The 14,378-nt window shown below is 53.2% G+C and overlaps 1 protein-coding gene across 1 annotated transcript; it reads left to right on the forward strand.

The window, feature by feature from the left end:
- Nucleotides 1–266: 266 nt before the first annotated feature.
- On the forward strand, nt 267–13,962 carry UBE2L6 (ubiquitin conjugating enzyme E2 L6). The gene is made up of 4 exons (XM_006080733.4): nt 267–626; nt 6,583–6,678; nt 9,834–10,020; nt 13,273–13,962. The coding sequence occupies exons 1-4, from the start codon at nt 600–602 to the stop codon at nt 13,422–13,424; spliced, it is 462 nt and encodes a 153-aa protein (XP_006080795.1). The 5' UTR covers nt 267–599; the 3' UTR covers nt 13,425–13,962.
- Nucleotides 13,963–14,378: the final 416 nt, after the last annotated feature.

Here is a 14,378-nt window from a genome sequence, read left to right on the forward strand (position 1 = left end):
GTGCCGGACAGCACAAAGGACCCCAAACTCCCAGGGGAGGGCCCTGGGGGCGGACATCGTCTCCGGTGTCTCCCAGCCATTTGTAGAGTTGGGACACGGGCCCGAGAGGGTTAATGGTTTGCCCGGGGGGGGGGGGGGGGCTCCGGGAATCCGCTGGAGGGGCTCAGGGCGCCGACGGTGGGGACCCCAGGCGGCCGGTCCGGGAGCTGCGCGTGCACGGCGAGGATCTCGTGTTTTCTCGGGGCCCGCGCGCGTCTGGAGCAGAGAGGGCTGAAGACGGGGGTGGAGCCCCGGCGCGGCCTCGGGCGAAGGCCGAGGCCCCGCGCCCCCCGAGTGCTCGCTGCCCGGTGCCCGGCGCCCCGCGATGCCGCGCGCTCCCAGGCCCGCCGGGCTTTAGACAAGAAAGCGCTCGAGCTCCCGGCTCTGGAGCCCATCGGGGCCCGGGCGCGCCACACCCCCTCGGTGGCCCCGCGGCCGCGGTGGGCGGAGCGGAGCGCGGGCGGGGCCCGTGGGGGCGCGGCCCAGGGGCGGGGCGCGCCGAGCCCGCAGGCCGCTCCAGAGTCTGGCTAGTCCCCCGGAGCCCCGCACTTGGTCCTAAGATGACGGCGAGCAAGCGGGTGGCGAAGGTAACCCCTCCCGCGCGGCTCCGCGCGCCTGCCCGGGCCCCCTCTCCTCGCATCCCGCCCTCTGCTCCCCGAGCCCGTTTAGGGGACCCGGGGCCGCTGAGTCCCTGCGTCCCTGCCCCCTCCCCGCGGACCAGTGGGGCTGCGAGAGGGGCTGCAGTTTCGGGGGGTGGGAGGACATGGACCGGGGTGTCGCCAGCTCTCTGAGCTGTGCTGGGGGATGAGCCGCCTCCCCCGAATCGGTTTCAGTTTCATTTCTCCTGCCAGAAACTGTGACAGTTACCTGCGTCCCCGGGTGCGGGGCTTCCCCGAGGGCTCAGCTGGGAAAGAGTCCGCCAGCAAAGCGGGAGACCTGGGTTCGACTCCTGGGTTGGGAAGATCCCCTGGAGGAGGGAAAGGCTACCCACTCCAGTCTTCTGGCCTGGAGAATCCCATGGACTGTATAGTCCACGGGGTCGCAGAGTCGGACACCACTGAGCGGCTTTCAGTTTTCGGTGCGGGAAGGGTTGGTTGGTTCCTTGGCGTCTTCCTGCAGCCAGGCGCTGTGGTGGCAGGTGCCTTTTAAGCAGAGATAACCAGGACCCCCGTGCTTTGGTGCCCACATTAGAGCCCCGAGAAGGGGGACGTCCCTGGCGGTCCAGTGGTTAGGACTTCCACTGGAGGGGCACGGCTGGATCCCCAGTCGGGGAACTAAGATCCCTCAAGTCGTGCAGTGACACCCCGCCTCCCCGCCGCGCTCAGGAAAAAAAAAAAAAAAAAAGTCCCAAGAAGTATGGGACGTTGAGTAGGAGTTGAGAGCAAAGTTCTCAGGGTTTTTTCCGGAAGAAAAGCTGCCAGGGCGAACCCAGGAGGTTACTTGGAGTAGATGGTGTGAGTTCATTTGGTCTACAGATGTTGTTGAACGCCTCCCATGCCCTGGTTCCTGCTCTAGGAAGTACGGAGGCAGAGAAAATGAAAAAAGTCTATCTTTTTTCTGATCAGGGACACAATTTTGAAGTGAGGTCGGGAAGGATGGTGAGGGAGGGATTTTCCCCAGGAGGTGGGAAAACCCAAGGTGTTTGGGGGACTGGGGTGTGGCTGGGATTGGAGATAGATGGGGAAGGTAGGGGAGTATTCCCTGGTGGCTCAGATGGTAAAGAATCTCCCTGACGGTGGAGCAATTCTGGGGAGGTGGGTCTGACACCCCTGAGGCTTTGAGTCTCTCAGAAGTGCCCCTCCTGTGTGCAGGCATGAGGAGGGTGAACAGGAGGTGCTACCCTCAGCCCCTGGGAAGAAAATGATCACAGGTTGGGGCACAGAGAAGGCTCAGCCCCAAAGGACTGAACTCTGGAGGTTGGCAGCGATGAGGCAGAGAGTTTTTCCCACCAAGCAGGAATGCTGGGAGCCAGCTTGTGTCTCCCCGGCACCATCAAATGGCAGGTAGTTTACAGCACTCATTTCAGCAACCCTGTGAGATGAGTCCTCTACCCCATTTTACAGATGGGGACGTTGAGGCTCACAAAGACTAAATTGATTGTCCTGGGTCACCCGGCAAGCAGTGGTGGGGCTGGGATTTGAGCCCAGGTTGGTGAGGCTCCAAGCCAGAGGTTCTTTCAGAGGCTTCTCTATTTTCATTTTCTGTTCCTCTGAGTCAGGTGATTTCTGAGCAGGCCTCAGGGAACAGCTGTGTCTCAACACAGCTGTTGAGACAGCTGTGGGTTTCAACACCTCCAGGCTTTGCAAAAGTCTTGACAGAACTCATGTATGACAGGTAAAGTCCAAGTTCCTTCAGTTTTGGTAAAGTTGGGAAAATGTCTCTTCCAGGGCTTTTCTGTGCACCATGGGGCTTCCTTCTTGCTCAGGAGTCACAGACGATCCTGGAACTGGTAGCAGCAGATGCTTCTAGTAGCAGATCAATGAGGTGTCATAGACTCTGGGCCCTTTGTTGGCATGAACAGAGGTGGAGTGTAGAAAGATAAGAAACAGGGGATAAGGGTGTGCTTATATTTTGGGGCTCAGAGAAAGTATAGCAGGGGCACAGTGTGAAGGGTTCCCCCAGCTGTGGACCGTCTTTGGGGACCTTTCTCTCTGCCTTTGTTTATACCAGAGTTTCACAACTTTGTCGCCACTGATATTTGAGGTTGAGTCATTTTCTGAAGGATGTTATCACACCCCCGGTCTCTACCCACTGGACGGAGCAGCACTCCTCCACATGTGGCAGCCAGAAATGGGTCTCAGTTCAATTCAGTTCAGTTCCGTCGCTCAGCCGTGTCCGACCCCATGAATCGCAGCACGCCAGGCCTCCCTGTCCATCACCAGCTCCTGGAATTCACTCAGACTCACGTCCATCGAGTCGGTGATGCCATCCAGCCATCTCATCCTCTGTCGTCCCCTTCTCCTCCTACCCCCAATCCCTCCCAGCATCAGAGTCTTTTCCAATGAGTCAACTCTTCGCATGAGGTGGCCAAAGTATTGGAGTTTCAGCTTTAGCATCATTCCTTCCAAAGAACACCCAGGACCGATCTCCTTTAGAATGGACTGGTTGGATCTCCTTGCAGTCCAAGGGACTCTCAAGAGTCTTCTCCAACACCACAGTTCAAAAGCATCAGTTCTTCGGCGCTCAGCTTTCTTCACAGTCCAACTCTCACATCCATACATGACCAGAGGAAAAACCATAGCCTTGACTAGACGGACCTTTGTTGGCAAAGTAATGTCTCTGCTTTTGAATATGCTATCTAGGTTGGTCATAACTTTCTTTCCAAGGAGTAAGCGTCTTTTAATTTTATGGCTGCAATCACCATCTGCAGTGATTTTGGAGCCCCCCAAAATAAAGTCTGACACTGTTTCCACAGTTTCCCTATCAATTTTCCATGAAGTGATGGGACCAGATGCCATGATCTTCGTTTTCTAAATGTTGAGCTTTAAGCCAACTTTTTCACTCTCATCTTTCACTTTCATCAAGAGGCTCTTTAGTTCCTCTTCACTTTCTGCCACAAGAATGGTGTCATCTGCATATCTGAGGTTATTGATATTTCTCCTGGAAATCTTGATTCCAGCTTGTGCTTCTTCCAGCCCAGCGTTTCTCATGATGCACTCTGCATAGAAGTTAAATAAGCAGGGTGACAATATATAGCCTTGACATACTCCTTTTCCTATTTGGAACCAGTCTGTTGTTCCATGTCCAGTTCTAACTGTTGCTTCCTGACCTGCATATAGGTTTCTCAAGAGGCAGGTCAGGTGGTCTGGTATTCCCATCTCTTTCAGAATTTTCCACAGTCTGCTGTGACCCACACAGCCAAAGGCTTTGGCATAGTCAATAAAGCAGAAATAGATGTTTTTCTGGGTCTAGACATTGCCAAAAGTGCTGGGGGCGGGTAGATAAAGGAACGCCCCGGTTGAGAACCTCTGGTTTACACCCATTCAGTGTTCCAGAAAAATATGACCTGCCCTTGAATGTCTCTTTTTAAATACATTTATTTATTTTTTGGCTGTGTCATGTGGCTTACAGGATCTTAGTTCCCTCGCCAGGGATCAAACTCTGTGAAGGCGTGGAGTCCTAACCACTGGACAGCCAGAGAATTCCCTAAATGTCTTTTTATCTATTTTTTTTTTTTAAGATCTATTGCTGAGGGGAGAGGGAGAAGGGAGGGGCAGTGTTGAGTAGGGAGTAAGAGGTAGAAACTATTAAGTATAAGATAAGCCACAAGGATATATATACTGTACAATATGGGGAATATAGCCAATATTTTATAATCACTATAGACAGAGTATAACCTTTAGAAATTGTGAATCACTGTATCATAACATATAATATTGCCCAGCAACTATATTTCAATTAAAAAAAAACTTCTTTAAAGAAAAGAAAATACATTTTTGAAAAGGTCAGTTGTCCCATGAAAAGAACCCCAAATGGAGAGCAGAAGTCCTTGGTCTAATACTGAATCTGAGGTGTGCTGCACGCTGGGGTGCATGTCTCAGAGCATGGCAACGTGCAGCAGAGTGTTAAGGGCTTTGGAAAGTCCCTCAGGGAAGAACTCGGTTTAGCCTAGAGTTTCCCAGCATGCTTGACCGTGGAATCCTTTTCCCGTAACAACTGTGAACTTCGCACAGGACACGCTGTACACATCTGCTCTAACTGGGCCCTCTGCCCTGGGGCCTCGCCAGCTCTCTGCACGGCAGACTCCTGTTCATACTGCAGGGCCCAGCTCAGTGTCACTGCTGTGAGGCTTTCCCGCTCCCCTCCCCTTCCCTCTCCTCTCTTCTCCTTTTGAGAGGGTAACTGGCAGGAAGGCCAGGGGTCTCCAAACGGAGGAAGCAGGCTGCAAGCGTCGGACGTTTTTTATCGCTCTCTTAAGCCGCAGGAGGGAACAAACAACTGTGGGATTTTTTTCCCTTCTCTATATTTTCCCTTCTCTAAATTTAAAAGGAGGTTTTTCTTAAAATTCTGTGTTGCCATCACGACCCCTGGCTCCACCTGAAGTTAACTTTTCGCAAACCTTGAGTTTACCAACGCGTTTTCTATGGAAATGTTTGTCTTACGCTATGTTAATGAGCTGTGTATTTACCCTGGACTCTGTCTTTCTTCAGGTCGGTTCAGAACCGATAAGGGCTCGACAAACCTGTGTGTTTTACTCATACATTGTTTTCCTCGTCGATGTTAAAGAAACTATATATTTCCTTGGAAACCTGTGTTTCTTCAGCATTCATGTCAATTGCTTTATGGCCCGGGATGACTCACATGGTGCCAAGGTCATCTCAGAATGCATACTGTGGGTGAGGGGCCTGGTGCCACTCTGAGGTTTGAGACATCTCCTGTCTCTAGTTAGCAGCGTGCTGAGAGTGTGTAACATGCTGCTAAAGGCTAGCAGGGCGGCACTCTTTCTGCCCTCTTCTGATGTCTATGTCAGAAGCTTTCTCTTTTTATGTTTTAATAAAACTTTATGACACAAAAGCTTTAAGCAATCAAGCCTCGTCACAGGCCCAGGATTGAACTCGGTCTCCTCCAGAGGCCAAGAATCCCGGCGTCTTTCACGACCCAGCGACCACCTTTCCGTTTCCCCTCCTATTATGCGTCCACACTTTATTCATAGAATCACAGCGTCTTCCTTCCACCACTCCAGTGAAGCTCTCGAGGGCAGGCCTGTGCCCTAGCGACCTGTCTGTGGAGGACGCTGTTGGGAGAGCTCAGTGGTGCTCAGGGGACGGGCCGCCTTCCTGGGAAGGCGAGTGGTCGCTTGTCCTCTGGTTTCCCTGCTTGCCGTGTGGCGTTCTCCTCTGCTGCCGTCTGCCTGAGCGGTGCCCCCTCCCCAGGCCTGCTCTGGGGCAGTCTGACGGGGACAGGCTGATGTCTCTGCTGCCTGCCCACCCTGCCCCGGGCACAATGAGGGCGCGTCACCATGCTGCTCACCAGTGGGTAGAGGGAGGCAGGGCTTCGTGGCTCCCTAGAAGAGAACCAGAGGACAGACGTGAAGCACCTTGGTTTCTGGAGAAAAGGCTTCTCGGAGAGCTGTGATGTTGTTATTTAGTCACTCAGTCGTGCCTGACTCTTTGCAACCCCGTGGACTGTAACCTGCCAGGCTCCTCTGTCCATGGGATTCTCCAGGCAAGAATAGTGGAGCGGGTTGCCATTTCTTTCTCCAGAGGACCTTTCCCACCCCGGGGTCAAACTGGTGTCCCTTGCATTCCAAGGCTGATTCTTCACTGAGCCACCAGGGAAGCCCCAAGAGGTTTACTCCCAGGTTATAATATCAAGACCTGGTGATTTGCATCATCCTCCACCTGGTACCTACTGAGCTGGAGTGAAGCTAAAAATCTGGTGATTCACTAAAGGCCCAGAGCACCAGGCCGGACGCACTCTGAGTGCGCAGTGAATGCCGGCTTCTGTCCTGCTTGGAACTGGGGACGGTCTGCTGTGGGGGGCAGGGGGGAGGGTGCCGGAGGAGGGGAGACTCGGCCAGCTGCCCGCTCTGTGCCCCTGCAGGAGCTGGAAGACCTGCAGAAGGAGCTTCCCAAGTACCTGCGGAACCTGTGCAGCGAGGAGGACAACGTGCTGGTGTGGCACGCGCTCCTGCTGCCTGTGAGTATCCGGGGGCCCTCCTGGGACTGGACCACTTAGGGCAGGGGCCGGGGCAGGGAGGGCTAGACTGGACGAGGACTTTCCCTGCCTGAGAATCCTTTCTTCTTATTTTTGGCTGCACCGGGTCTTCGTTGCTGCACGCGGGCTCTCTCTAGTTGTGGCTGGGAACCAATCTCTAGTTGGGTGCCGAGGCTTCTCACTGGGGTGGCTTCTCTCGTTCTGGAGTGCAGGCTCAATGACCAGCACACTGCCTTAGCTGCCCCACAGCGTATGGGATCTTCCCGGGCCAGCGATGAACCCGGGTCCCCTGCACTGGCAGGTGGAGTCCTAGCCACTGGCCCATCAGGGAAGTCATGGAATTCTTTTTTCACTGGAGATGATCATTGGCAGACGGGGGTGTCTCTCTCTACACTGATTGCTTCTGAGGTCCAGGCCAACTGATGAAGAGGCTAAAAGGCTTTTGGACTTAGTTGGAGACCCCTTTTTCAAGCCAGTAGCTACTAGCTCATCTTGGAAGCTTCGGCAGACAAAGAGCATCAAAAAAAAAAAAAAAAAAAAAGGCTTCCTTGTTGACTTAGTGGTAAAGAATCCGCCTGCCAGTGCAGGAGACATGGGTTCAATCCCCGACCCGGGAAGATCCCACATAGCCGGAGCAACCAAGCCCATGCACCACTCCGTTAAGCCTGTGGTCCAGAGCCTGCGTCCATGATGCCGGAGCCCACCTGCCACGACTGCTGAAGCCCGAGTGCCCTAGAGCCCCCCTTTGCTGAGGCCTCACCCTTGGTCTTGCGTCTGTGTCCCAGCCCCAGCCTCTGCACGTTATCGAGAACACATTTTCTTTATCTGTCCAGCATTTGCTCAGACACACCCATTACTACCACAGCTTCCTTTCTGCCTTCTGCTCAAGAAGAGGAAATTTCTTAAAACCTTGACTCTGAACTCGCGTATGTCATTCTTTTTTCAAAAGGTTTATTTATTTGGCCGCACCAGGTCTCAGTTGCGGCCTGTGGAATCCGGCTCCCTGACCAGGGATTGAATGCGGGCCCCCTGCATTGGGAGCACGGAGTCTTAGCCACCAGGGAAGTCCCACATATGTCATCCTGACGGTCATTCTCCTGCCTTCTCTGCCACGAAGGTTCTGAAAGGGTTTGGAGCTTTCGCAGCAGCCTGGAGGCCCCCGTGCACTGTGCTGGGGTCATCCGAGCCCTGGGGTCCCCCCACTAGGGGTGTGGATTACTGCTCCCATGTGGAACAATCCAGTCGACCGTGCTGAATCCCCATCTGGGCAGTGTTGCTGTGACCCTGGGCAGGTTACTTGTATGCACTGAACTTGTTTCATCTGGAAATCCTGATGCTAATACTATGAGTTCTCAAAATACTTACCCTAGTAGCTGACACGTATGGAGTGCTTGCCATGTGCCTGGCCATGCTCTACATCCCTAACGTGAATTAGCGCAGGACTTCCCTGGGGGTCCGGTGGCTAAGACTCTGTGCTCCCAGCACAGGGCACCTGGGTTCCATCCCTGGTCAGGGAACTAGATTCCACATGTTGCAACTAAGACTCAGTGTAGCAAATACATAAATAAATAGTAAAAAAAAAAAAAGAAAAAGAAAAAGAAAAGAAAAGCTGGTGCACTCTTCATTACCTTAAAAGAAAAGTGAAGTGACTCACTTAATTGTCACCCAAGCCCTGTGGAGAAGGCTGTGACTCTTTTTTTAAGGAGAGCACAGAGACATTCGGCTGCTCGCCTAAGGTCGCACAGGCATGGGGTTGACAGAGCCACGACTCACACTCCAGCCACGTGGCCCGAAGACCACATAACCCCTACACCCCGCTACGTGGGCTAATGCGTGTCAAGCCCTTAGCAGCAGGCAGCACAGAGCGGATGCAGGAAAGCCTTCCTGTTGCTCAAGTCTAGAGGGTCTTCTGCTGGCTCCTGGCAAGGCTTAGGCACTCCAGTTCCGAATTGTTGTTTTAAGATGGTAAAATACCCATAACAGTATGTACCGTCTTAACTATATATATATATATATATATATTTTTTTTTTTTTTTTTTTTTTTTGGCTTTGCTGGGTCTCTGTCACTGCAAAGGCTTTTCCCTAGTTGCAGTGAGCAGAGGCTACTCTCCAGTTGCAGTGTTCCGGCTTCTCGCTGAAGTGGCTCCCTTGTCGTGGAGCATGGCTCTAGGGCGAGAGGGCTTCTGTATTTGCAGCTCCCGGGCTCTAGAGCACAGACTCAGCGCTTCTGGCGCATGGGCTTAGTTGACTCCCTGGTGGCTCAGACGGTAAAGCGTCTGCCTGCGATTCGGGAGACCCAGGTTCAATCCCTGGGTCGGGAAGATCCTCTGGAGAAGCAAATGGCAACCCACTCCAGTACTCTTGCCTGGAAAATCCCCTGGATGGAGGAGCCTGGCGGGTTACAGTCCATGGGGTCACAGAGTTGAACACAACTGAGCGACTTCACTTTCATGAGCTTAGTTGCTCTAGGACATATGGAATCTTCCTGGACCAGGGATCAAACTCACGTCCCCTGCACTGGCAGGCGGATTCCTAACCACTGGGCCACCAGACACGTCCTAGAAAAATGGTCAAGAAAGTAAATCCTAAAGGCTCTCAGCACAAGGGGACATTTTTTTCCTTATCCTTTCTCTTCATTTTTTTATATGAGAAGATGGGTGTCAGCTGAACCTATTGTGGTAATTCTTTCACAGCATATGTGAATCCAACCATCAAGCTCAACGCCTTAAGTTTAGTGATGTGTATCAGTTATTTTTCAATGAAACTGGAAAGATGTTAATTACCGATATAATAAAAAGAAGCGAAGGTGTTCCTGAGGATGCCTCCAGTCAAATTGCACCCATTTTTCAAGAGAGGAAACTGAGGCTTAAGGGTGGGAGGCAGCTGGCCCTCAGGCGCACAGCAGAAGCCAGGATCTGACTCGTGCGAGCGCCAGGCCAGGGCGCTCTGACCCACAGCCCAGTTGCTAAGTGAATGCACGTGCCGTCTGTGTCTGCATTCACGGTCCTTGTTCGGAGTGGAGCGGAGGAAGCCTGGGACCCTGGGGCAGGGCGGGGAGGGCAGAAACCAGGCCCAGGTCCTGGGGGGAGGAGGGCAGCTGTGCCTCTGCCCAGAGCGTGACCCCTTCTCTCGCACAGGAGAGGCCACCCTACAACCTCAAGGCCTTCAGGCTGTGCATCAGCTTCCCCAGGGAGTACCCGTTCCAGCCCCCGATGGTGAAATTCACCACCAGGATCTACCACCCCAACGTGGATAGGGACGGGAGGGTGTGCCTGCCCATCATCAGCAAGAAGAACTGGAAAGCCAGCACCAGGACCTGCCAAGGTAGGGGGGCCCCCCTGGACAGGGGCCCTGGACTGAATGGGGTCGGAGAGGGGAGTCCCGGGACTGCTCTTATGTCGGTTGCTCCTGTTTACTGTCGCTTAGTCGCTAGGTTACGTCGGAGTCCTTTGTGACCCCAGGGACTGTAGCCCCCAGGCTCCTCTGTCCGTGGAGTTTCCCAGGCAAGAGACTACTAGGGCTTCCCTGTAGCTCAGACGGTAAAGAATCTGCCTGCTGTGCGGGAGACCTGGGTTTGATCCCTGGGTCGGGAAGATCCCCTGGAGAAGGACATGGCCACCCACTCCACTATCCTTGCTTGGAAAATTCCATGGACGGAGAAGCCTGGTGGCTACAGTCCATGGGGTTGCAAAGAGTCAGACATGACTGAGGGACTGAATTGTTGAATTCCCTTGTCTAACTCAATGAAACTAAGCCATGCCTTGTGGGGCCACCCAAGACGGGTGGGTCATGGTGGAGAGGGCTGACAGAATATGGTCCACTGGAGAAGGGAATGGCAAACCACTTCAGTATTCTTGCCTTGAGAACCCCATGAACAGTGTGAAAAGGCAAAATGATAGGATACTGAAAGAGGAACTCCCGAGGTCAGTAGGTGCCCAACATGCTACTGGAGATCAGTGGAGAAATAACTTAAGAAAGAATGAAGGGATGGAGCCAAAGCAAAAATACCCAGTTGTGGATGTGACTGGTGATGGAGGCAAGGTCCGATGCTGTGAGGACAGCCGAAGGGGCGGGCCTAATAACAATGAGTACGTTGCTTCATTAGGCACTCTGACCCTGCACTAAAAGCGTCACACGGTATCTTTTTAGTTCACTTTGTTGTTGTTGTTGTTGTTGTTGTTGTTTTTTTTTACTGAAGTATGGTTAATTTTGAGGGAAGGAAATGGCCACCCACTCCTGTATTCTTGCCTGGAAAACCCCATGGACAGAGGAGCCTGGCAGGCTATATAGTCCATGGGGTCTCAAAGAGTCAGACATGACTGAGCGACATGGCTTTACTTTTATGGTTCATTTACAATGTTGTGTTAGTTTATGGTCCACAGCAAAGTGATCCGGGTATGCATGTGTGTATGTATTCTTTTCATACTCTTTTCCACTGCTGTTTATCACAAGGCACTGAGAACAGGTGCCCAGGCTGCATAGCAGGGCCTTGCTGTCTGCGTCTTTTACGTACAGCAGTCTGTATCTGCTCACCACAAACTCCCGGCGTAGCCCTCCTCTCCTGCTTTCCCCCAGGTCTGTAAGCCTGTTTCTGTTTTGTAAATGAGTTCACTTGTATCTTTTTACGATTCCACATGTAAGGGATAACATATGGTCTTTGTCCTGCTCTGCCTGACTTCCTTCACTTCCTTTACTTGATACGGTGATCTCCGGGTCTGTCCGGACGTTGCTGCAGATGGGCTCCGTCCACTGTTGTTTGTGGCTGAGCAGCATTTCCCTGTGCATGTCTGCCACATCTTCTTTATCCCCTTGTCTGTCGACGGACATTTAGGTTGCACTCGTGTCTCGTCTGTTGTAAATGGTGCTGCTGCGAACGTTGGGGTACATGTAGCTTTTTGAATTAGCGTTTTCTCTGGGTATATGCTCAAGGCTGCGATTGCTGGACCATTCAGCAACTCTACTTTTAGTTTTTGAAGGAACCTAAGGAGATGGCGACCCACTCCAGTGTTCTTGCCTGGAGAATCCCAGGGATGGGGGAGCCTGGTGGGCTGCCGTCTCTGGGGTCGCGCAGAGTCGGATACGACTGAAGTGACTTAGCAGCAGCAGCAGCAGCATGCTGTTTTCCAGAGTGGCTTCACCAATTTACCTATCCCACCAACAATGTAGGAGGGTTTTCTCTTCCACCCACCCTCTCCAGCATAAAAATTCACTTTTTTCTTCCGTATGGTATTTTTGGTATACATCCATGGATGACCAATTGAAATTATAATGGATTAATCATAATTTAGGAATACAAAAAGGGAGCTGGGTGGCCCTTGAGGACTTGGTCTCACGTACGTCCCTGCACCACTGAGAACCTGAACTTTCTAACCCAGGCAACCAGCCATTTTTAACACACCAACCTCATTCAGTCCTCCTAGAAGCCCCTTGAAATAGTGCTCTCATCGGCCCCATCAGGACACAGGCGTGTGAGAGCTGAGCTCTTACCTGAGCTGGCAGGTGGTACAGCTGGGATTCGAGGCCTCCCTTGGCCGGCTCTGAACCTCGCGGCTCAGCAGAACTTTCTTCAGTGATGGAGTCGGTCCATAGCAGCCCTGTCCAGTGCCGCAGACACTGGCCCCATGTAGGTTTCAGGCACTTGACGTGTGGCTGTTGTGCCCGTGAACTGCTTTCCTAATTGTCATGAATTTCAATTAATTTAAATCAAGATGACCACACATGGCTGGCAGCTACATGTCGGGCACCGTGGCCCTAGTCTATGGACGTAATCAATATGTGATCAGTCCTGTTTCTGGGTACTTCCCTGGTGGTCCAGTGGCTAAGACTCCACACTCCCAATGCAGGGGGCCTAGATTTGATCCCTGGTCAGGGGACTAGATCCCACAGGCCGCAACTAAAGATCCATAATGAAGACCCAGAGAGGCCAAATAAATAAATAAATGCTTTTTAAAAATATCCCACCTCTGGATCAGCTCAGGAGTTCTTAACCCTGGAAACAAGAGTGCTGGGAAGAGAGGGAGGCGTGGTCCTTGGTGAGCACCAGAGCTCTGCAGAGCGCCCAGAGCCCAGGGCCGCAGTGTGCATGCCTACGGGCACGGGGGGAGGGGGACACTGTCTTCGCCCGGTTCCCAAAGTCACCCGTGAAAGATTTCAAGCCACGGGGCAGGAGTGGTTTCCAGTCTTGAGCCTCAGAACCCTTTTTCCCCAAATAAAAAACTTTTGGAATCCTATTACTGCCTCCATGGACATGAATTTGAGCAAACTCCAGGAGATAGTGGAAGACAGAGGAGCCTGCGTGCGGCAGTCCTCGGGGTCTGAGAGAGTCAGAGGCAACAAAAGCAGAGCGGTTCTGGCTGAAAAGGGAACAGAACCCAGAAACCATGTTGATCTCACCGACCCCGCAACGGGGCTTGTGACACTGTGAAAGCCACTGACTGCCATCTGATGTGCTCGTAGAGCCGTCCTCAGGCGTGGGTTGGTGTGGGTTTCAGGGGGATCCGGGAGTGGGCAGCATCACTTCCTTCCCAGGAGTTTTTTCTCTCCCTCCTGATGTCCTGATTCGACTTCTCTCCCCAGTCTTGGAGGCCCTCAACATGCTGGTGAATCAACCGGAGCCGGGAGAGCCCGTTCGGCTGGAGCTCGCGGAGCAGCTGACACAGGACCCAGAGCTGTTTGACCAGACAGCCCAAGAGTTCACCCTCCGGTTTGGAGTGGACCGGCCCTCCTAACCCGGCTTCGGACCTGCCTGCTTTCTGTGTGACGGATGGACGCCCCTCCTGGACGGGGGACCAGAGCCTTTTGCGATTTTGTACTTGCTCATGTCTTCCAAGATTTCCTTCTTAGGTTGCGTGTGTGTGTGTACGGGGAGGGGACTGCCGTTATGAGTGTGGACCCACTGGCCACAGATGTGCTTTCCCCAGCCCCTTTCTCTGCCCCGGAGCCAGAGGCATTTACGTTTGCAGACTCAAAATCCAGCTCTCCAGTGCTCCGTGATGGGGGTTCCTGGTCCCACCGGTTGGTCCGTCTTAGAGACTCAGGCCACCTTCCCGGCCAGATGAGCAGCCAGCCCGAATCCCTGCCCCCCACAGAGCCCTGCTTGGGGGGCAGCAGGTAGGAGGGGGCCGGGGGAGGAGGGACTCTTACAACTAAGTGCTCTGGGGATGGAGCGGTTGAATCGTAGACCTGTATAGATTTAGGTGCAAAACCTTTCCGTTCCCACTGATGAATCATAAAGTGGAGAATCTCCTCTCCACCCCAGAAATCTGACTGTACGGTCTTCCTTTTTGTTTTTAAAGATTTACTTATGTGTTTCTTTTTTTGGCCGCGCTGGGATCGTCACTGCTGGCTTTCCTGGAGTCTCCGCAAGGGGGAGCAACACGCTAGTTGCAGTTCCTGGAGTCTCGGCAAGGGGGAGCTCCTCGCTCGTTGCAGCCCCGGGCTTCCCACGCACGTCCGCTCTGGCCGAGCGGACTGCAGGACTCAGTAGCTGCAGCTCATGGGGGTAGCTGTCGCACGTGGGCTTAGTTGCTCCGCGGCCTGTGGAATCTTCCCCGATGAGGGATGGAACTGGCGTCCCTTGCAGTGCAAGGTGGGATCTTAACCACTGGGCCACCAGGGAAGCCCTGACTCCATGGTTTTTAAAGCACTGCTGTCCCGTTCGGAGGCCGGTTCCTAGCGTCAGG

The sequence above is a fragment of the Bubalus bubalis genome, chromosome 16, assembly GCF_019923935.1.
Source record: "Bubalus bubalis isolate 160015118507 breed Murrah chromosome 16, NDDB_SH_1, whole genome shotgun sequence".
NCBI classification, from domain to species: domain Eukaryota; kingdom Metazoa; phylum Chordata; class Mammalia; order Artiodactyla; family Bovidae; genus Bubalus; species Bubalus bubalis.

What these genes read in the sequence shown, in the direction of transcription:
- UBE2L6 (XM_006080733.4), top strand. Translation starts at nt 600, where the DNA reads ATGACGGCGAGCAAGCGGGTGGCGAAG. An exon ending in CGAGCAAGCGGGTGGCGAAG is followed by an intron (nt 627 to 6,582) that starts GTAACCCCTCCC and finishes GTGCCCCTGCAG; the next exon opens with GAGCTGGAAGACCTGCAGAA. An exon ending in CAGCACCAGGACCTGCCAAG is followed by an intron (nt 10,021 to 13,272) that starts GTAGGGGGGCCC and finishes TTCTCTCCCCAG; the next exon opens with TCTTGGAGGCCCTCAACATG.